General features: G+C 54.6%; 1 protein-coding gene across 5 annotated transcripts in view; it reads left to right on the top strand.

Moving 5' to 3' along the window:
* DLGAP4 (DLG associated protein 4) overlaps positions 1-21,579 on the top strand; it is a 140,872-nt gene that overhangs the window by 91,002 nt on the left and 28,291 nt on the right. For 4 of the 5 annotated variants that reach the window (XM_069548484.1, XM_069548483.1, XM_069548485.1 and 1 more), the window contains 3 exons: positions 16,674-17,035; positions 19,482-19,570; positions 20,117-20,529. In XM_069548484.1, the coding sequence (XP_069404585.1) occupies positions 16,674-17,035; positions 19,482-19,570; positions 20,117-20,529 (864 nt within the window). Of the gene's footprint in view, positions 1-15,995; positions 16,108-16,673; positions 17,036-19,481; positions 19,571-20,116; positions 20,530-21,579 lie in introns of those variants that run through there. The other variant, XM_069548488.1, reaches the window with a different exon arrangement.

Here is a 21,579-nt window from a genome sequence, read left to right on the forward strand (position 1 = left end):
GATTATTAGTCAGCCCCTGCTCATAAATACATTTAAGTCAAATCAGAAAATTCATGCTTAAAGTAGCGTTAAATATTTTATTTGTGACTTCTGGATTTTGGTGAAAAATCAGTGTGATGACTGGGGCTCATTTGTAGAGAATTCCTCAGTGGACTCTCACTAGCCCATTTTTTTTTTTTTAATTGCGGTTAAGTATACATAAAACTTTACTGCTGAAACTGCTTTTAAATGCACAGTTCAGTAGTGTGAAGTACAGTTCACATCTTGTACAGCTATCACTGCCCTCCATCTCTTTTTGTCTTTGCAGAGCTGAGACTCTGTACCCGTTCCCTCCTCCTCCAGCCCCTGCAAATCACACTTCTACTTTCTGTTTCTGTGGCTGGGTACCTCATGCACTGGCCCATTTTAAGGAGGTATATTTGAAAGGAAGAATAGGTGGTGTCTGAATAACAAACTCTTCGGGTTAACTCTCCAAGTTAATGCACACCGCAGCCCTCAGCTTTACTTGGCTGGGTTCTAGCAGAATTTTTAAAAGGCTGCTCATCTCCCAGGAGGGCTGTCTCCCCAGAGGCAGCCTTGGTTCCCACGCCCGCGGTGGCTGTGTGGAGCCCGGGCACAGCTTCCGGATCCTTCTTAACACAGGCAGGTGCTACTAATCAACCAGAAGCAGCACACCCGGTGGAAACTGTGTCATCCCCGCCTAGTGCTGGGCCCAGCCTTTACAGATCAGTCCTAGGAGGGGAAGGGACCATTTGAGGGGCAAGTGATGTCACAAGTCTCTTTGTGAGAGCGGAAAAGGGCCTGGCAGGACAGCCCGAATCCTGGGGGAGGCGGGTGATAGGTAATGCTTGCAAAACATCGGGGCAGAGCAGCTCCCAGAGGGGTGGAAGGTAAGGTCAAGGTCAAGTCCACTTTCTCCAGGTGCTCTTCAGAATGCTGGCTTGGGCTTGAGGTCTGTATAAAAGTAAATGCTAGCCGGAGTCCGCCAGCAGAAAGGGGAAACCAGGCTTTCTGTGGTGACTTCCAAGCTTTATAGGAACGTGTGTTGTCAGTCTCCTTGCCAGCAAACTTGTATTTTTGTTGTGCAACCAGATGCTGTGAAGGTTGGTTTCTGGAGATTGAAACCTGAAAGGTTTTCCCTCACTTAGTAGATAGAACACAGCTTGCTGGGTGATGCTGAGCAAATCCCTCAGCCTCTCTGAGCTTCCGTTTCCTCAGCAGCACAAAGGGCAATGGTGAAAACATCTCCTCGTGGGGATCAAATGTAAGGACCTCGGAGAGTGACAGGGCCATAGCCGCCGATGCCTGAGCAGGCGAAAAACACCGGTACCTATGACTATTAGTCGCTAATATTCAACCAGTCCTTACGGGGGCGTCTCACACTGTGCCATTGCAAGGGCAGGGTTCTGTGGATGGGATTGGGAAGCTGCTGACCTTTCCCTGGGTAGGTTTTCTTTCAGAGAGATCTTCCCAAGTGTCACCATATTGTGCTTTTAGAGGTGGCGGGAGAAACATCGAGTAGAGAGGGGTATGGCCGCGTGAGGGGGAAGGCCCTGCAGCCCTGCGCTGCTTTGGGGGTGAAGTCAGAGGATCCTGCCTCGTGAGTGGCAGCAGGCACTCTCTGGGGGGACCCCTTCTGGGTGCCACGGGCATGGGAAGCACGCGGTCCTTGCCTTCCGGAGACTCAGGATCTAAAGGGAGGAGGAGAAGAGTAAGGCCTGTGAAACAGTGTGATGGCAGAGGCCTGTGACGCCTTTAAACCGGTCACAGGGGGTGACCCAGTGAGGGGCACCGGGCCGGGGCGGGAGGGCAGTCAGGGAAGACTCAGAGTGAGGGGTGCTCGGAGTAGACCAGAAGCAGGGGAGGCAGTAGGGTGCAGGAGTGGGGGTGGTGCAGACAGGGAGCAGCCATGCAGAGGCCTGGACACTGTGGACATGGGGAGTTGGCATGGAGAGGGGGGCAGAGAGGAGTTAGAGGGGTGCTTTGCGAGGCAGGGACACCAGAGGTCATCACCCTAAAATATTAACACAGGTATGCAGGCATGGCCCCGGGGGATGGGCAGGTGGCTGAGGTCCTCAGGACCCTGAATTTTCCTGAGCCTGCCCCTGGAGGGACAGGACACGTCACTTCTGCCCCAGGCCAGAAACCCCCAGCTTCTGGGCCCTCGAGTGCTTGGAGGGCCTGGGGTCAGACAGCTGCCCTCTGGGCCCCTGGCTCAATATGCAGGCCCCTCTTGCCTGGAGAATCCCATGGACAGAGGAGCCTGGCGAGCTGCAGTCCATGGGATCGCAAAGAATTGGACACAACTGAGCGGCTAACACACACACACAGGCAGTTGTAATGATGGTTCCTCACCTGCCAAGCCCTTTCCCATCTGTGGGAAGATGAATCTTGTGGCAGTCCTAGGGCAGTGAACAGGGCGAGCCTGTATCCTTCCCTTCTTACCAATGGGAGCCTTAGTCATAACCATGAGTCAGTGCAGAATGGTGCTCACACTCAGGGCCTCCCGACCTACAGGCTTCCCTCAACTCAGCAGCAAGTGTGGGGGGAGGTGAGAGCCAGGATAGCCAGTTCCGGCCGCCCTCATATTCTCAGGAGGGGGTTTCCCGTCTCAGGTAGGGGCTCTGTGCCGCCAGACTGTCCAGAGGAAGTCCAGGTCCAGCCCTGACCGTGCTGTCTTAGAGGTAGCCCTTCCTTATTCCCTTGGTAGCTTGGCCATCTGAACATTCTCCTGCCCCTCCTCTGATTGTTAGAACCAATTCTCCGGACGCCAAAAAAGAATTGAACAGTGAATGTCATACACACAAAAAAGATGTCTGATGTCACATCGAGAACTGAGTGTGAAGTAGGAAGCGAAGAAAGAGCAAACATCTTAGGCCTGGGAGGCATCTCAGAGGCCACACCTGTGGGAGCATGAGTCCCTCCCTGCATCCACTGTGCCTGGGTCCAGCCTAGCTGACCACCTCCTAAGCAGCTTTGCCCCTTAGAAACGCCTCCTTAGGATGAGGCAACATCTCTTCCCCTTGGACCCCCGCCTTCGTGCCCCCCTTTGGTTGCACTGTGATGACCGGGACCATGTGTGTATGTGACAGTCTCCTAGGTATTTGAAGACTTCCTGGCTCCTACTCCAGTCCCTCAAAGCCCCCCACCCCTCGTGTGCACTGGGCACGGCTCGTGGTGCACACGTGTCACGCCCATCTGTGGCAGATCTGTGACACATGCCACTCGTCAGTTGCAGGAACTCTTGTTCCCTGGTGGCTCGAGCTTCCCTGGTGGCTCAGGTGGTAAAGCATCTGCATGCAATGCAGGAGACCCGGGATCAGTCCCTGGGTTGGGAAGAGCCCCTGCAGTAGGAAATAGCAACCCACTCCAGTCTTCTTGCCTGGAGAACTCCGTGGACAGAGGAGCCTGGTGGTCTGCAGTCCACGGGGTGGTAAAGAGTCGGACACGGCTGAGCGACGAATACTTTTTCTCTCTGTTCAGTCAGTCCCAGGCTTTCTGCTGCAGTGCTCCACGTGGCTGCACCCAGTCGGTGGAGCTTTACTTCATTGTGAGTTTCCTGAGGTCGAGGACTACTCATCCTGGGTCCCTGGGGCCCACCCAGGGGCCAGCGTGCGGCCTCACTTGTCATAACAGGAGGATGGATTAGAAACTTCTCCCCAGTGCAAATTGTCCCCTTCTCGTCAGGCTCCAATTTGGCAACACCCCTGTCCACAGTCACCAACAGTCCCCACTGCTTTACCCAGGAGCCTCCTGGGGTTGCCCCCTCCCTGGTCCTGCACCTTCCTCTGGTGGTATAGCCTCAGACCGTGTCTGATCTGCCGGAGTCACTAAGGCATTTTCCCACGTGTCTGCTGCTTTGTGTAATTGTCTAACTTGGGATCCTGAACTGAGGACCTTAATATAAGCTCTGAGGACCAGGCCCTCTCCCTTCCTGTGTCCCTGTCCCCAGGCCTGGCACCACAGAAGGTGGCCAGCCTGGGCTGACCTAAGCTGAACTCACGGTTTTCCCCATTCACTGCTGCACCGTTCATCTCATCTTGTCTCTCAGCTGCCCAGGGTTCTTGGCTCCAAATTCTGTCACCCGATAGGCCACCTGTCACTCCAGGCACAGTGAATGAGCCTGTTAACACCGTCTTTCTATTCTGGGATTCGCTTCGTCATTCAGAATGATGAAAGAGGCCAGCAATCGAGGTGCACAGGGCCTGGCAGTGTCTGGCTTTGCACACTGGACTCAGGGTCCTGTGACAGCTTGTCAAAAGCCAGGCTTTTTGTGACCCGTTACCAGGGTTTGACGTCAGCCCTCCAGTAGTGAGGATGGTTTTAGAGGCTCTTTCTTTTAACTGGCACTTCCCAGGCTGGGCTCCTGGGACCTTACAGTTTTGGAAAGGCCGCAGCGAGGTTCACATGCTAGAGCTGGCATTTGACAAGTCAGATAGTATTTGAAAAGCCAAATCTTGGATCCTCCACCCCCTACTCCTCTGCCAGGCCAGGCAGGGGCTGTCCACGTCAAGTTTTTGCGTTGGGCTAGAGCCATAGTGGCCGGGTAACGGGCCATCTTCTACCTGTCAGCACTCCTTACTAGAATCTATAGCTTTAATGTACGAGAAAAATCACGATTCAGTAACTGCTGGCATCTCTTTAAAGCTTGGACTCCCAGGGGTGGTGGTAATAAGGTGTCCTGTGGGGTAGGGCAGGGGCCTCAGCAGAGCTTCCGGCAGAGCCAACTTTGCAGGCAGGTCTCCAGGGAGAAATAAAAGGATTCTTGCAGGAGATTCCAGCACAGAACGGGTGGTGAGGGGTAAATGTTGCCTGACAGGTTGCTGACTGGATACAGTCGTGGTAATGGTAGAAATGTTTTTTGAGAAACAGATGCTGGTTAGGGGCTGGAGGAGGTGGGGCTCAGCCACAGTTGGGTGCCTCCCTGAATGTCTGGAGCCGGTGGTCTGCAGGGTGGGGGTTGGGGGGCATGGGGAACACACACACTCAGAGCCCCAGGAGAGGTTGTTGCTGAAGAGCAGGGAGCACGTTTGCCTTTCTGACCCTCAGTTTCCTCATTTGTACTATGAAGAGGTTGAATTAGTCTGGTGGAGCTCAAAATACCAGATGGGGAAATGGTATTTCCCCCCCATATGGAGGGGAAAAGGAAAATGGAGCCCCTCCGAGGGCCCTGGCTGGGAGTCAGCCAGCCTCCCCAGGCCTTCTTGGGGGTCCCTGGAATCTGGCTTGAGAATCACTGGAATTACTATCTCCTCAGACCCTGGAATTTGAGAGTTTCACATCCTCGTTCCAGTCACAGTACCCCGTCAACCAGCTATGTGACCTGGGACAAGTGGCCTCATTCTGGTCTCTGCTTTGAGGCTGTAGTGAGATTTAGCCAAGCTGGGAAAGTCCTGAGTGACTGGGAAACCCATATCAGGGGTTCTGGTGTTTTCTGGTGAAGGGTCAGAGTGTCCAGGACTGCACATCCAGGGGAGAAGGGCGCTGGGTGGCCGTAATCACAGAGCAGGGCACCTTTTTCGTCCATATGCTGGGGCTCTGGTCCAGGAGCACCAGACCTCTGTCGCCATGGGCAGCAGAGCCAGAGGCACTGCCAGCTAACCCACTCAGAGGATATCGCCAGACCCTGCGTGAGGACCAAGACTAGGGTCCTGACTGAGGAACTGGCCTGGCCAAGATCTCGCAGGCCTGGCTGAGCGGCACCTGCCTCCGCCCCTGGGCAGGGTGGTGAAGCAGCAGCTACGAGTACCGGCTCTGGAATCAGAACGCCGGAGCTCAGATCCTGGCCGCCTGACCTGGGGCTGTTCGCTACTCTCTGAGCCTCACTGTCTTCCTCTTTGAAGTGGGAACGATAGGCCTGGTGAGGACTTGATGATCTGATACAGTTACATCTTTTCATGCTAGGCCAGTTCACGGCCAGCCCTCCGTCTGGGGAGATGCCCTGGAGCTTGTGAGTCATCTGGCAGCTCGCTGTCCTCAGAGAACCAGCTGACCTGAACTGTGGGTCTATCTGGAGGGCATTGCTTAACCCCATCCTCCAGCCCCTCCAGCCTGAACGTGTCAGGACAGAACCACCTCAGACCTTGAGCCCAACGGGGATGTGAGCAGGGCTTTCTAAGGAGCAGCTGTTTCTGGAGGACACCAAGGCTGTTGCCCCAGCAACCGAGCAGGTCCCTCCCAGGCAGCTGCTCCAGGGCCTTGAAGGGGGGGGAGGGGGGCGGCCATTTGTGTTCCTGGTGGGGCTCTCCTGTCCCCCGTCCCCTGTGCCCTGGTGCCATGGGCCCGCAACCAGACCTGGCCTGCCACCAGAAAGGGTTTCTCTGCTTTTGTCCAGCAGGCCTGACATAGCGCCAGAGGGGCCTCCTGCTCCTATTTCAAAGTTCCCAAGGGTCTCCTGCCTTTGCAGGAGGTTCTTGGGGACCGGCTTCCTGGGGTGTAGGGGAGAGGAGCTGGGGTTCCGGAAGGAGCAGGGAGGTCTGAGGGCAGCAGCTCCAGCAGTCGCAGCCTCTGTGCCCCGGGCCATGTTAGCAGGCGGGCGTGTGCCAGCACAGTAGTTTTTGTTGTTGTTTTTTTTTTTAACTTTGGATTAACTAACTCCGTTTGTTAATCTTGAGGTTTTATTTATTTATTTTTAAGTCCAGATATTTCTGGCTTCACTCACCCAGGTCTCCACCTGACAGCCAGGGGCCAGAGGCATTAGAGGCCTGGTGTCCCGTAGACATTTAAACTTCTGACGCCCAATCAAAGGCCAACCCACTTAGCTGGGAAAACTAAGGGATTAGACCCTGTGCAGAGTATACAGCCCACCATGGTCTCACAGAGCAGACTTTTCTACACAGCCACTCTTTTCTCCTTTTTAATAATTTTTATTTACTTACGGCTGTGTTGGGTCTTTGCTGCTTCGAGGGCTTTTCTCTGGTTGTGGTGAGTGGGGGCTACTCTTCATTGCGGTGCATGGGCTTCTCATCACGGGGCCTTCTCTTGTTACAGGGCGCAGGCTCTAGGCCCTTGGGCTTCAGTAGTTGAAGCACATGGGCTCAGTAGTGGCAGTTCCCAGGCTCTAGAGTACAGGCTGAGTAGTAGTCGTGGTACACAGGCCTAGTTGCTCCGAGGCACGTGGGATCTTCCCGGACCAGGGATCGATCCCAAGTCTCTTGCACTGGCAGGCAGATTCTTTACCACTGAGTCACCAGGGAAGCCCCACAGCCACTCTAGAAAGCTAAAAGCCTGTTCTCCCATCTATAAAACATCAGCGATGATTATCTCCCCTCCCAGGCCTGTGGAATAAAGTAGTACCTGGCCCAGTACTCACTCGGTCATGATCCTTTTAAATCTGTACATAAGATAGGCCTTGCCTGGAAGACATTGCTTGTCGCACGGCTTCATTGCTAAACTTCACACAGAATTGCTCCAAGCTTTACCTCCCACCAGATTGTACTCGTATTGTGTGTGTGTGTGTGTGTGTGTGTGTGTGTGTGTGTGTGTTGGGGGCTGACCTAAAGGGATCTTTTCTCTTTTTTTGTTTTTTATTTATTTTTTTTAAACTTTTAATTTTGTATTGGGATATAGTTTTGGGGAATACAATTTATATTGGGATATTGTATTGGGAATACAATTTATATTGTATTGATTAACAATGTTTTGATAGTTTCAGGTGAACAGTGAAGGGACTCGGCCATACATACACATGTATCCATTCTCCCCCAAACTCCCCTCCCATCCAGCCTGCCACATAACATGAGCAGAGTTCCATGTGCTATACGGTCCTTGTTGTTTATCTGTTTTAAATATAGCAGTGTGTACATGTCTATCCCAAACTTCCCAACTATCCCTTCCCTCTGTCTCTACCCCTTGGCAACCCTAAGTTCATTCTCTAAGTTTGTGAGTCTGTTTCTGTTTTCTAAATAAGTTCAATTTTGTCATTTTCTTTTTAGATTCTGCCTATAAGGGATATCATACAATATCTCTCCTTCTTTGTCTGAATGACTCACTTCACTCACTGTGAGAATCTCTAGGTCTATCTATGTTGCTGCAAATGACATTATTTCATTCTTTTTAATGGCTGTGTAATATCCCATTGTATGTATACACCACGTCTTCCTGCTACATTCCTTCGTCAGTGGACATTTAGGTTGCTTCAGTGTCTTGGCTGTTGCAAACAGTGCTCCGGTGAACTCTGAGGTGCACGTATCCTTTCAGGGCATGGTTTTCTCCAGACGTATGCCCAAGAGTGGTATTGCAGGGTCATATGGTAGCTCTTATTTTTAGTATTTTAAGGGACCACCATATTATTATCCATAGTGTCTGTACCAGTTCACAAGGAGTTTTTCAGAGTATTTGTCCTAGGCATTAGATTCTAGCTCCAAGTCAGGAATAAATCATTCTTCCCTGAGCCTCAGTCTATCCAGCTGTCCAAACGGGTTTGTTCAGTCATTCAATAAATATTTACTGAGCCCAGCCCTATATTGGGCTTGGTCCTGGGAAAGCATCTTAATTCTATAAAATATTCAGGGTCAGTCTGTAAAGTGTCTGCCTGCAATGCGGGAGACCCGGGTTCAATCCCTGGGTCAGGAAGATCCCCTGGAGAAGGAAATGGCAGTCCACTCCAGGATCCTTGCCTGGAGAATCCCACGGACAGAGGAGCCTGGCAGGCTACAGTCCATGGGCTCACAAAGAGTCAGACACAACTGAGTGACTAACACACACACACACTCTCAGGAACCTATGTTAGATACCCAGGATGTGTATCTGGTCGGGGAGAGGGACAGAAGACAAGTGAACCAGTAGGTTGATCAGTGCCTGATAAAACCAACAAGGTCCTCAGAGCAAGAATAGCAGCTGTAGACAAGGGTGGTCAGGGAGGACCCATCAAGGATATGACCCCTGAGCCAAGACCTGAGTGGGCAGCAGCGATGAGAGCAGGTTAAGAAGGAGGAGGTGTGCAGAGATGGGGGTGGGAGCATCACAGACAGGAGCAGCAGGTTCAAAGGCCCTGAGGTGAGCACGCACTTGCCGTGTTTGCAGAACAGCAGCGTGACTGGAACGGAATGAGCAAGGGGGACGTGCAGGAACTGAGTGTGAAGAAGGGGCAGTGCCTATTGCAGGCCAAAGTAGGCAACGTTATGGAACGGGGAGCCTTTGCAGAACTTGAGAAAAGGGAGGCAGTAATCTAGTTTGTACTTTTATTTTTTTTATTAATTTTTTTTTTTAGTTTGTACTTTTAAATAACTCCTCGGGTTACTGTCTGGAGAGTGGTTCTGGGTGAGTTGGGCCACTGACAAAGCAGGGAGGCAGGAGGGTAGGAAGTGGCAGCCTGGACCGGGCTGATGGGATGGAGAAAAACCTGGCTCTGTGACATGTGCGTTTGTGGGGGAGGCCGGGGAAGAGGGGGTGGGACTCCCCAGGCTCCTGGAGTGTGTCACTGAGTGCAGGGGGTCCCCTCTCCAGGAGAACAAGGCTGATGTGAGGGAGGGAGGCACAGGTTCATCTGGACACTCTGGACTTGAGATGGCCTTGGCGCCTGACACAGGGCTGCCTCGTGTGCCAGGCCATGGAGATAGGAGGCGATAACGCACTTCCAGCTGCAGTCATGTCTGCGTGCTGTGGAATCCTCCGACTGCAGGCCCATTCAGAGGGACTGTGAGGGATTCTCTGGGCAAGAAGGTCACACTGTTCCCATTGTCTGGGCAGCCCCAGGAAATCAAGGACCCTGTCCGAGAGGAGGCAGCCCTCTCTCAGGCCCCCTGGCTCCATTTCACCAGCTGAATTACCTGAATTCCACTTCGCCAAGCCAGGCCCTTCTGGAATCTGTCTGCCCACGCTTTGAGCTCTTTTGCCCTGCTCCTCTGCTCAGAGTACCCCTCCACCTAAAAACCCCGCCTTTCCTTCCCTTCAGTGACTCTGGTCCGTCCTGCCAGACCCAGTCAACCCTAATGTCTTCCAGCTGTCCTCCAGAAAGTGATCAGTCTCTCCTTCATCCAGAAACCATGGTGACTGGAATTGCAGGGGCCACCCCTAGATTACAAGGCATCTTCATATCTGCCAGCTCTTTGGATCCCATTTAGAGCACTTGGGATGTCACACCCCACTTTCTGGGTGAAGCAGTTGACCTGCTCAAGGCTGTTGCCTCCAAGTGACCCTCATGGAGTTGGTGCCATAGCCAGGGCATGGGGGAGCGGTCAGACTTCAGGCAGCCTGGGTTCAAGCCCTGGCCCCAATACTGCGTGGCTGGAAGGTGAGCTCAGCCAAACCTCCGCACTTCTCTGAGCCCCACCTGGAAAATGGGGCAGCGACAGACCTACCTCACATACCTGTTCTGAGGATTTGTTTGGCCAAAGTCCAATCCATGCTTATTATTCATAATGCTTAACACACATAAAGTCTCACAGACACTGAATTAGCGATCCTGAGCCATTGTTCCAAAGGGAGATGCAGAGTCCTTGCATGTTCACCAGCTGCCAGCAGAAAACACTGAGGCTTCTGTTAAAGACACCTATTTAGTATATTGTTGATGTGTCAGTGTGGAATTCGGCCAATAACACCGTAACTCAGGCCTGAACGAAGCTTGTCTGACACAGACGGTTTCTCCATAAGGCACGTCACAGCCTTCCTGCACTTAACAACGCTGGACCGCACTTTAGCACTGTCCTTCGGGCCATTTCAAACTGAGAAAAAAATCACCACCAGCAACAAAAACACACAAACATGAAAGCGCAGCATTAAGTAGACTAGGAAGAGGAGGCTTGTTTACAGTATGAGCTGAAACAGAAGGACGGGGTCGCCCTGTTCAGTGTCAGCTGGGAATCTGTGTGTCAGGCTCTGCCAGTGGCCACAAAAGCCCCGCGAGCGTTGATTTAAAGGTTACAGAAGAGTCTTAGTGCGTAGGCAAACTTGCGTTACAGACTTGTTAATAATGAGGGCTGGGGGTAGGTGGAACACTCGCTCAGTGAGGTCTGCGGTTAGTGTTGGAACCGACACCAACAGAAGTGTGTCCTGAGCGCGTCCCCTCTGGACAGGGCTGGGACTCCCTGAGCTTTGTGGCTTTGTCTTCCCCAGAGTGTCACCTTGGTAACCTCTTGGCTCCTGTGGACTTCGGGGTGGGAGGCCAGTGTAGGTTCTGGAGGCCCTGAGGCCACCCCCCACTCCCCTCCCCCAACTGAAGGGTTTGTTCCAGTTCCACTGGGTGGGTGGTAGCACCACTGAAAAGTTTCAAAGCAGAGGTGTGATTGGATTCCTTAAGTGGCCCATTGATCAGCATGAAAGAGGGGCAGGAAAGGTAAGACAGGAAGACGAGGGGCCAGGGAGAGGCAGTGTGGGGCGTCTGGGGGGCTGGCTCTCAATCAAGAGAGAAGGGAAGGATGGGGAGGCAGTTAGGAAGCACCTGGCTGTGTGCACTCGCTCCCCAGGAGGATGTTGGGGGGAGAAGTGCCGCCAGTCCCTCTTGCTGGTGTTTGAAATTAAAGTTTGATGTTGTTCTTCTAAGGAGCAGTGAGGGAGGTGGTTCCAGGCTGGCACAGGGAGGGAGGAGCAGGGGGCATGTGGGCCGTCAACAGGAAAGTGGATCTCAGAGGCCAGTCTGTTGTGGGATTTTCTCCCAGCATCCTCTGCTTTGGGGAGGGAGACGGGGAATAAAGAGGAATTGGAGGCCGAGGGGGTGGGGAGCCTTGACTTCTGTTTTTACCATAGCAAGTGAGCTGCCCAGTTTAGCTGCGTGTTGACCCGTTGCATGAGACAAAGAGGGATCTTACAGGTTCTCAGTCAGCCCTTCCTCCAACAAGCCCTCCCTGGAGCCTGGTAGAGCCAGCAAGGGAGGTCAGCTTTGAGGTCAGCTCCGTTTGCACGGGGTCTCGGGTGGGTCCACTGGCTCTTCTGCAGAGCTTGTGGCCATGGCCCTCACACTGTTGAGGCTGCTTCCTGCTCGGTTCCTGGGCACCAGCCGACCTGAGGGCTGGGCTGGGCCTCCAAAGCATTTGCAGGGGGGCTAGCATCTGGAGGTTGCTAGGGAACCACAGCCACTCCTCTGAGCACCTGAACTCTGATTGGCCATCTTCTGTATCTTGACATTAAAAAAGACAAACAACGTGCAGAAGCAAATTTATTCCAGGCTGAGAGTTTGCTGGGTAAAATCTTGGTGCAGAAGGCAGAAATGAGACAAAGGGGGCTCCTTCTCAGAAGAAGCAAGTGCTTGTGCACAGTAGGGTGGGGAGACTGGGCTGGATGTCTGGAGCCTGGAGCCAGGCAGCCTCGCACAACTGGCTTCTGTCTGATCCTGGGTGTGAGGGACCGGCTGGGCCAAGGTGAAGGCAGGGAGGCACATGGTCCCCAGGGCTCAGCAGTGCAGTGCGCAGACAGTGCTAGGGCTCAGCAGACACTTCTCTCAGAATCTTTAAAAATACACACAGGAACCAGCTGGAGGAGCCGGTCACCATGGAGAGATCCCCAAGCTCCCCAGGGCAGGTCTGGAAGCCTTCCAGAGTGAATGGACGCAGAGTTGGCCCCACTCACCGTGCTGGTGTCGAGTGTGGCACACAGGGCAGGGAGGGCCGCAGTCGCATCCTGGACGGCGCCAACACCCTGGGTCTCAGGGCATTTGCTTCCTCTAAAGTTCATTGGCAAATGATGGTTGTGCACCCTCTGGACTGGGGCCTGGCTGCCGACACGCATGGGACACACACTCAGTCGGAGGCTTGGCCGTGGGCCTGAGCGCTCCGGAGGAGAGGGTCAGACTCTGCCTGGGCCAGAAAGGGCTGGGGGTGGAGGGCTGGGCCGGAGGGCAGGAAACACGGAGGATGTGCAGAGGGGTTTTGCCTGAGATGATGCATGTGCAAGAGGGCTTCGGTGCATGAAGAGTGTGGCATGTTTGGGAAAGGGTGGGAGGGCTCTCTGAAGCTCGAAGGGGCATGCTGAGGGGGTGGGAGGGCGGAAGATGAGGCTGTCGGTGTGGGAAGGTGGGACCAAGAAGAAAAGGCTCCAAAGTTGGGACGGGACTAGAACCTCGGGTTCTAAAGTGCCGGAAGCCTTCACTATGGCTAAATCCTGATTTTCGGCACTGGAGGGTTTTTTTTTTTGTAGTGGTGAGGTTCTTTTTCTTATTTAGCAAATACTTATTGAGAGCTTTCTGTGCTTGAGACGTCACCATGGGCCTGGGATACGACCTGCTGTGCCAAGACAGACAGAGTCCCCCATCCACGTCAGGCCTGTAACCACTGGCAAGTAAATGCTGAGATGAGCACATGACAAACGTGGCAGGTGCTCTGATGGAGATCCTGAGAGACACAAGATTAGGGAGCAAGCAGTCAGGGGAGGCCTCTGGGAGGAAGTGACCCCTGAGACGTGAGGAGCTGAGAGAAGCCTTCCGGCAGAAGGGACAGCATGTGTAAAAGCCCTGAGGTGGGAGGAAGTGCAGGAGTTAAGAACACAGACTGGCTGCATCTGGATGCTGGAAGGGGCTGCAGAGGTGTCGGCCTGTATTTCTCGGCATTTCACGCCTGTGAAATGAGAGCTGTACTGTAGAGTCAGGCCCCATCCTCCTGCCCTGGCTCGGGGTGGTGGGGAGCGTACAGTGCTCACAGATGAGTGATGCCTCCCACCCACAGAGGCCCCAAGGCCTCAAAATCCACTCCATTAGTCACACCACTTATCACCTGTGCCCCCGGAGACAGAGAGAATCCAAGATAAGTTCACTTCTCTTTCATCACATCTGGCTATCTGGCCTGGCCTCCCTAGTTCACTTTCTCTCTCTCTCTAATGAGTGGGTGCATCAGCAGGACTCTGGCATACACACCCTGAGAGAGAAACTGGAGGGTTAGCCCTCTGTACAGGCCTTTGACTGTGGAGGGTCCCATTGTGTCCTGGGTGGGGCGGGTCCCTGCACAGAGTGACTCGTTCAAGCCAGTGTCAGCCTACAACACAGGCTGGGGACAAGGACCCTGATTGCGATCACAGGGCCTCAGCTAGGCTTAGAGCCCAATTCTGGGTCCTCACACTCACTGCCACCCCCTTTAGGGAGATGTTCTTAGGGAGGTGTCCCCCTTTAAGCATTTTGAGCAGATTGAGGCTTCTTCCTTCTGATGTGGGGAAGAAAACTCCACTGAAGCTTCCTTGGGACATTCAGGCCAACCAAACAAATGAATCATGAAATCCCTGGTGAGTCCAGGCTCTACGGGTTGTGGGCTTCAACGGGCTGCTCTACGTGTCAGCTCTTGAGGGAGACTACCCCGGGCCTGGTCAGAGAACCAGTCCAGTCTCCCACAGGGGCTGGGGAGTGGTAAACTTTTGGCTCACCCCTAGGTGTGTCTCCCTCAGAACAAGAAAGCAGTCAGCCGTGCTGGCCCTGGGCTCTCTGACCTCAGTGATGTAGCAGGTGTGTGTGTTTTGAACGGAGAAGGGGCTGGGTGCTCCCAGAGCACTGGGTCACCTAGACTGGCAGGCACGAGGCGAGGCTCCGGGGCTTTTCCGTGGTGGCCTCTGGTGGTGAGGCACTCGAGTCACAGCTGTCGCTCTGCTGAGGGGGGCCCCTGGCTTTCCCAGTCCCCAGGATGGGCCTGGCCTAGTACACGTATCTGTCAGGTGAACAGGCGGACTGTCTAAACTACATTTTTTATTTTTGTTGCTGTTGGTCACTCAGTCGTGTCTGACTCTCTGTGTCCACACGGGCTGCAGCACACCAGGCTTCCCCGTCCTTCACCGTCTCCTGGAGCTTGCTCAAACTCATGTCCATCGAGTCGGTGATGCCATCCAACCATCTCATCCTCTGTCGTCCCCTTCTCCTCCTGCCTTCAATCTTTCCTGGCATCAGGGTCTTTTCCAATGAGTTGGCTTTTCCTCTTTAGGCAGTGGTAATTTACATACACTTGCAGGAAATAATACGGCAGGATCCTGGTACCCGTTACCCGGTTTCCTTCAGTGATGACATCTTGCAGAACTGCAGGCTGCTGTCATAGCCGGAACACTGACACAGATGCAGCCGAGCAGTCTCACTCAGGTTTCGCCGTCTTCACTTGTGTCACCTGTGGTGCACTTAATCCACTGTGCTTTCATCACAAGTGCCGGTGCCTGTACCCACCAGCATGGGCAAGATACACAGCTCCCATCAATTCGCACATACTGGGGTCTTCCCTGTCACCCTTTTATAACCAAGTCCTCCAGCCTCTTCATCACTCTCTCCCCCAGTCTCCGCACAAACTGCTAATCTGTTCCCATCTCTATAATTAGGTCATTTCAGTAATAAATAAATAGAATCACGTGATCTGTAACTCTTGAGATAGCTTTTTCACGAGGCATAATTCACTTGAGATTCATCCAAGTGGTTGCTTACATCATTGTTCCTTTCTTTTGGTTGCTGAGTGGTCTCCCATGGTCTGGGTGCACCGCAGTTGCTCACCCATTGAAGGACTTCTGGGTTGTTTCCAGTTTAGGCCTATATCACATAAAGTTGCCATGAACATGCTCGCCCAAGTTTTTTGTGAACATGTTATCATTTCTATGGGCTAAATGCCCAAGAGTGTAGTTATTGGGTTGTGTGATATTTGCATGTTTCATTTTAAAAGAAACTGCCAGATCGTTTTCCAGGGTGGTTGTATCATCTTACATTCCCACCAGCCATGTACGAGTGATTCCATTTTTCCACATCCTCACCAGCATTCGGTGGTGTCCCCGTTTCTTATTTTGGTCATTCTGGTGTTTCCGCAGTGATGTCTCATGGGGCAGATGAATGGGCTCTCCCGTGCCTTGTCCATGGCCCCGGTGGCTCTGAGCCTCGTTTCGAGGGTTCCCACTGGGCCGTCACCATCACCTTGATTGACAGCCCCTTGAAGGCCAGGCTTAAAGCCCCTCCTCTGGCTCCTGCTCCCTGTGGGCCTTACCTCGGTAGAGGCTGTTTCCATCCTCCCTGGGGAATGGGCAGTTGGAGTTAAGATGACGAGAAAAGCCACTGGATGTGACCCCACCCCTCAGAGGAAGTAGCTTCTGCTAGTTGACCAGCATCTCCTGTTTCAGACCGAAAGTCGAGCCAGCCCTGGGCCAGGATCGGAACGGGACTCTGAGACCCTACCTCCCACCCAGGGCAGGTCTTAGTTCCCTGAGTCTTGCTGGACACAGTCTGACTGGGTGCGATGGAGTCTTGGGGGAGGCAGACTGGTGTGTGGGGTTTTCGCGTAATGAGGTGGGGGTGGTGGGGTGGGAATGGCACCCTGTGGGGAAGGATAACTGAGCCCTGAAGGCTGCCTTGGTCTTTGACCAGACAGGGAGGGGGCCTCCGGCAGAGGAGCAGGGTGGAGGGAAGGTGGAGTAGGAGGGAAAGACCAAGAAGGGGAGTGGCAGGTCTCTGCGCTTGAGGACAGGCAAGGTTAGCCATTCTTTAACTGTCCTGACCACACCTCTGCTGTCACTGCGGGTGCCCCAGCTGGATAATCCCTTTGTGTGGGACTAGGAGGGGGAGGGTCTGTTGGTCCCTCTGGGCATCCCCCACTAGACTTGACCTTGGCGCAGCATGAGGATGGGCAGGGCTCGGGTCTGTCTGTCTTGGTCATGGCTGTGTCTGACCCCCATTCTCCTCCAGAAATCCTCACCGAGGCCAGAGCTAGGGTCGGGTCAGGTGGGGCCTTAGCCCTGAAAGGGACTCCAGAGGGCTGTCAGCTTCACCCTTCCCCTGCCCTCCTCTCGCCCATCTGCAGGTTCATCATGCCTAGTGGCATATAAGAAGACCCCGCCACCGGTCCCTCCACGCACCACGTCAAAGCCGTTCATCTCCGTCACAGTCCAGAGCAGCACCGAGTCTGCCCAGGACACCTATCTGGACAGCCAGGACCACAAGAGCGAAGTGACGAGCCAGTCTGGGCTGAGCAACTCCTCGGACAGCCTGGACAGCAGTACCCGCCCGCCCAGCGTGACACGGGGCGGCGTCACCCCAGCCCCCGAGGCCCCCGAGCCACCCCCAAAACATGCAGCTCTGAAGAGCGAACAAGGGACGCTGACCAGCTCCGAATCCCACCCTGAGGCCGTCCCCAAAAGGAAACTGTCATCTATAGGAATACAAGTAGGGGCCCCTTTCACACTCTGTCCTCGGCCTGCACCGCGCACCTGCCTGCGTGTAATTACATCTGGCGGAGGCCCACTAGGTCTCCTGGGTCACGGTGGTTTGTCTGTTTTGGGGGGTCGGCCCCAAGTGGCCAAACCAAATTCCACCCATAAGCCATGCCTTCCTCGAGGTCGCCCAAACGTGGTATGGGCCATGCAGCTGTGGGCGCGTGTCCCTGCTCCAATGATGGGTTGTCCCGGTGAATGTAGTTACACTCAGCCAGCCATCTCCTGTCCACTGTTTGCCTGTCCTCTGTCTGTCTGTTCACTCCACCCTTTGCCCTGCCAGCCGACATGTGGGAGACAGGACTGGCCCGACAGTTCTCTGATCCAAGGTCAGCTCAGGTGCGGAGGCTGCAGCCCTGCCTGGTGGTGGGAGCAGCGTGGAGCGTAGACGCCAAGGGCCGGGGGGACCAGGACCCAGGGCCCTGGAGCCTTGGGGGTTGCTCCAGGGGGACTTTGCCCAGAGCCCTTTCGGGCCTTGGGGACAGGTAGGTTGCTCAAGGTGCCAGGCCCACAACAGATTGAGAAGTGGGACATCGGTCCTGACGCCTCCCTCCACAAGAAACGATCCAGGCAGATAATTCCCTGGGACCAAGGGGCCAAAGCCAGGAGACGCCTCCGGAAGCCAGGCTCTCAGTGCCCTCGTGACCGCGGCGCGTAGCAGGGCCGGTGCGCTAGCTTTCCGCCCACCGCGGTGCCTCCTGCATGACCTCATAGCAGTACTTGAGCTGAGCCGGGAAAACCTGGGCCCTGCCTGGCAACTTTCAAGAGCTGTTCTACATCCTTAATTAAAGCACACTCCAGGTAGGGAGTGGGGAGGGCAGCTACAGTGGGCTGAGAGCTTGGGGAAGGCAGAGCCCCTCCTAACCCAGATGCTGATCAAGGACATCCAGGTGGCGTGCATGGTGGCTTAGATCAGACAGGATCTCTGTTTCCCCGGCCACCCCTGGCCAAGTGCATCAGAATTATAGAAGGAACATGGGACTCTAAGGAGGGCTGAATGGACCAGAGATGACTCACTGGCCAGTTGCTTGCACTTGCTTCTTGGGGAGGCAGAGTTTAGGCAGCTCTGGGCTACAGTTTTCGCCACGGATACAAGAAGAAAGTTGGCCGGGAGACTGTTTTCTGGTCTCCTTCGTAAGTTCAGCCCCTGGCCTATACTCTGGAGGGATTCTGAGGGGTACGGAAAATCGCTTAGTCTTGGTTGGGCAGCCCCACCCTCTCCTTGGCCAAACCAGATGATCTCATCTTTACAGAAGACCTGAGAGAGAGAGTCACCCTGATTCTTTCACTCAGAGGTTCACACGGGGCTGCGAACTCTGGCTCTCGGGCCCACCCAGGCTTCTCCCTGTTGGATCACCCCACTGCCATCCAAGCTCTCCAAGCAGTTCTTGGGAGCCGGTGATGCCTCGTCCCCTGAACTGGCTATAGCTGAAGGAGACATGCAGTTACACCCTCCATGGTGGGGAGGTGCCTGGCGCTCAGCCCCATCCCAGGAAGCCTCTCTGGCCTCTGTGAAGCCAGGAGACCAGAGCTTCCAATTTCCAGTGACAGTCCCAACAACGCTTGTCCTATCCCTTAGTGCCTCAAACTGCTCAAACCTGGGTTCTCCCTCATTCATGAGCAGTGATGGAGAGGCTGGCCTGGCTACTCTGTGGCCACGTACCTCTGTCCCAGGAATGAAAGGTAGGCCCAGGGCATCCCTGGTATAGAGAAAGTGCCGGCCTTGCACGTGGCCCTGGTCCTACTGCTGCCCTGGCCCACCTGGTGCTGAAGGTAACCTCAGCCGAGTGTGATCGAGGCCCAGGGATTGCGTCCCGTAGGACCCAGGGACTGGGCCGGCTGTGGCCTTGGTGACAGCTTTCAAAACCAGAACTGCTGCCCAAGGTTTGCCCCTCGTGTGGCGCCCCCAGCCTGCCCTTCAGCTGCAGGGTTGGGGGAGTGACCTCTGCCTCGAGACAGCCCGGCTTCAACTACACCAGATAACGGCTGTGGCTTTGTGTGTGTGTGTTTTCTTTCTCTTTCGTTGTCCTTTTTTTTTTTTTCTTCTCTCTGATGCGTGTAAAGGAGAGGACTAGAAGGAACGGTTCCCACCTCTCGGAGGACAACGGACCCAAAGCGATCGATGTGATGGCACCCTCCTCAGAGTAGGGAAAGGCGGTCCTCTCCACCCCATCCCACCTCCCGCCCGCCTGCCCGCCCGCCTCCGCGCGAATGAGCAGTGCCCGGCTTCACCTGGTCCGGCCTCGGGCCCACGTGCAGTGTCCGCATGCCTCGTGTGCGTCTGTCCGCTCGTCCGTTTGCGTCGTCCCACTAATGTGAATTTCAGCAGCAAGTGTGGTGTTTGTTTTTTTATTTTTGTCTTTGTCCCCGTGCCGTGGCTGTCGTTGTCCTTCAATAAGGTTGACTGCATTCAGCCAGTGCCAAACGAGGAGCCCAGTCCCGCTACCAAATTCCAGTCCATCGGGGTTCAGGTAGAGGACGACTGGCGGTAAGTGGCACCGAGGTGGTGGCTGCCTCTCCCCTCTCCTCTCCCTCCCTCCGCTCTCACCTCTCCCGCGCCTCCTCCTCTTGCTCTCCCTAACCCACTTCTCCTTGCTGGATTTCTAAGAACCAAGCTGGGTTGGGGGTGCGGGCGGTGGTCCAGGCGTGGGAGGCTGGGCGGGCAGGGCGGCCAGTGTGCTGATGAGCAAGGGTGAGTGCTTGCTCTTTGAGAGGAATCAGCCACGGGGACTGAGGCCGGGCAGAGTCATGGCCCAGCACCCCCAATGTTGGTGGGCTTCCTGGCCCCGCTGCAGTAAACAGGCAACCTTATGACCTTGTCCGTGTGTGCGTGTGCGGGCAGGGCGGGGGCTGAGCTGAGAATGAGACGGGGCTGTGGGACCCGCTTCAGGCGCATGGTGAGCAGACGATGCATCCGTTTCTCTGTCTCCCGTGTGTCCGGGTCGGGGTGGCCTCTGGTCTCCGACCCTCTTGGTGACTCACCCTTTCCTGTCCCCACCCCTCCTCCACGCCGTTCCCTCCCCGCTCCCAACAGAAGCAGTGCCCCTTCTCACAGCATGTCCTCCCGACGGGACACCGACTCAGATACCCAGGATGCCAATGACTCGAGCTGTAAGTCCTCTGAGAAGAGCCTCCCAGACTGCACCCCGCACCCCAACTCCATCAGCATCGATGCCGGCCCCCGGCAGGCCCCCAAGATTGCCCAGATCAAGCGCAACCTCTCCTATGGAGACAACAGCGACCCTGCCTTGGAGGCATCCTCGCTGCCCCCGCCTGACCCCTGGCTGGAGACCTCCTCCAGCTCCCCGGCAGAGCCCGCGCAGCCTGGGGCCTGCCGCCGGGACGGCTACTGGTTCCTGAAGCTGCTCCAGGCAGAAACAGAGCGGCTGGAGGGCTGGTGCTGCCAGATGGACAAGGAGACCAAAGAGAACAACCTCTCTGAAGAAGGTGGGTACTGCGAGGCCGGTGTGCTGGGGCGGGTGGTGGGGGTGCCAGCCCCAAGTCTCCAGGGCTCGGCAGGGGGAGTCTCTTTAAGTTCTCTTCTTGGCTCAGTTGTGAACCCACCTCTTATTTTCATTCTTGCTTTTCTTCCTTCTATCCACCTACATAACCAGCCTTTTTCCAGAAAGAATTTATGTCAGCAGCTGATAGTTGCACAGGCTGTGTGATCAGCCACCCCCGGGGTTGAATCCCAGCTCTTTCCTTACTAGGGAAGTGACCTGGGCAGGTTTCTTGAACCTGTTTCCTTACCTGTAATGTGGAGATAGTCCTACCCTCTGATGTAGTGGTGCTTGTTCAAGGTCTGATGAAGTACCAAGCACAGAAACTTGGCACCATAATTACGCCTTCAGCAGTTCCTTATTGAGCACCTACTGTGTGCCAAGCATCAAGCATCTACCTGTGGGCTCAGCAGGGTGTGAGGAGCTGTGAATGGGTGAGACCGAGATCATCTACTTCCCCACTTGGTTTCTGTCTATACCATACCTGTTTCCAAAAATTCCCCTGAGAATATGTAGGGAGCCTGCAGTCACAGGTGGTTGATACAGGGGAGGGGAGCTCTGGCCCCCAGTTTGCTCCCCTCCACAGACCAGGCAGGAGGGACAGGTCCTCAGAATGTCCAGAAGGGATGGAGCATCCCGCTGAGCCCTGGTGGGCAGGGCCTGAGGAAGACACCCCTTGAAGATGCAAAGTCCCTGTTTCCACTGTTTCTAGGCCAGTTCCCAGCTCTGATGTCAGAGCAGGGAACTGTTGTGAGGTATATGCCTAATAACTTCTTACAGTACTAGCATTTACAAAATCAGAGCAGTGGCATGGATCCTGAACTGCTTCTAATAGAAACCATCCAGCCCTCTGGCCTTCTTCCTCAGCCTTCCCCACCTTCAGCTCTCAACTGCTCTGTCTTCTGGTATCTACCTTCAATATTTCTTTCATTCTTTTTTTTTTAAATGGGAATACCTTTCATTTCCTCTCATTAGTCATCATCATGTATTGAAATCT

This window comes from Ovis canadensis, chromosome 13 (genome assembly GCF_042477335.2).
Source record: "Ovis canadensis isolate MfBH-ARS-UI-01 breed Bighorn chromosome 13, ARS-UI_OviCan_v2, whole genome shotgun sequence".
NCBI lineage: Eukaryota > Metazoa > Chordata > Mammalia > Artiodactyla > Bovidae > Ovis > Ovis canadensis.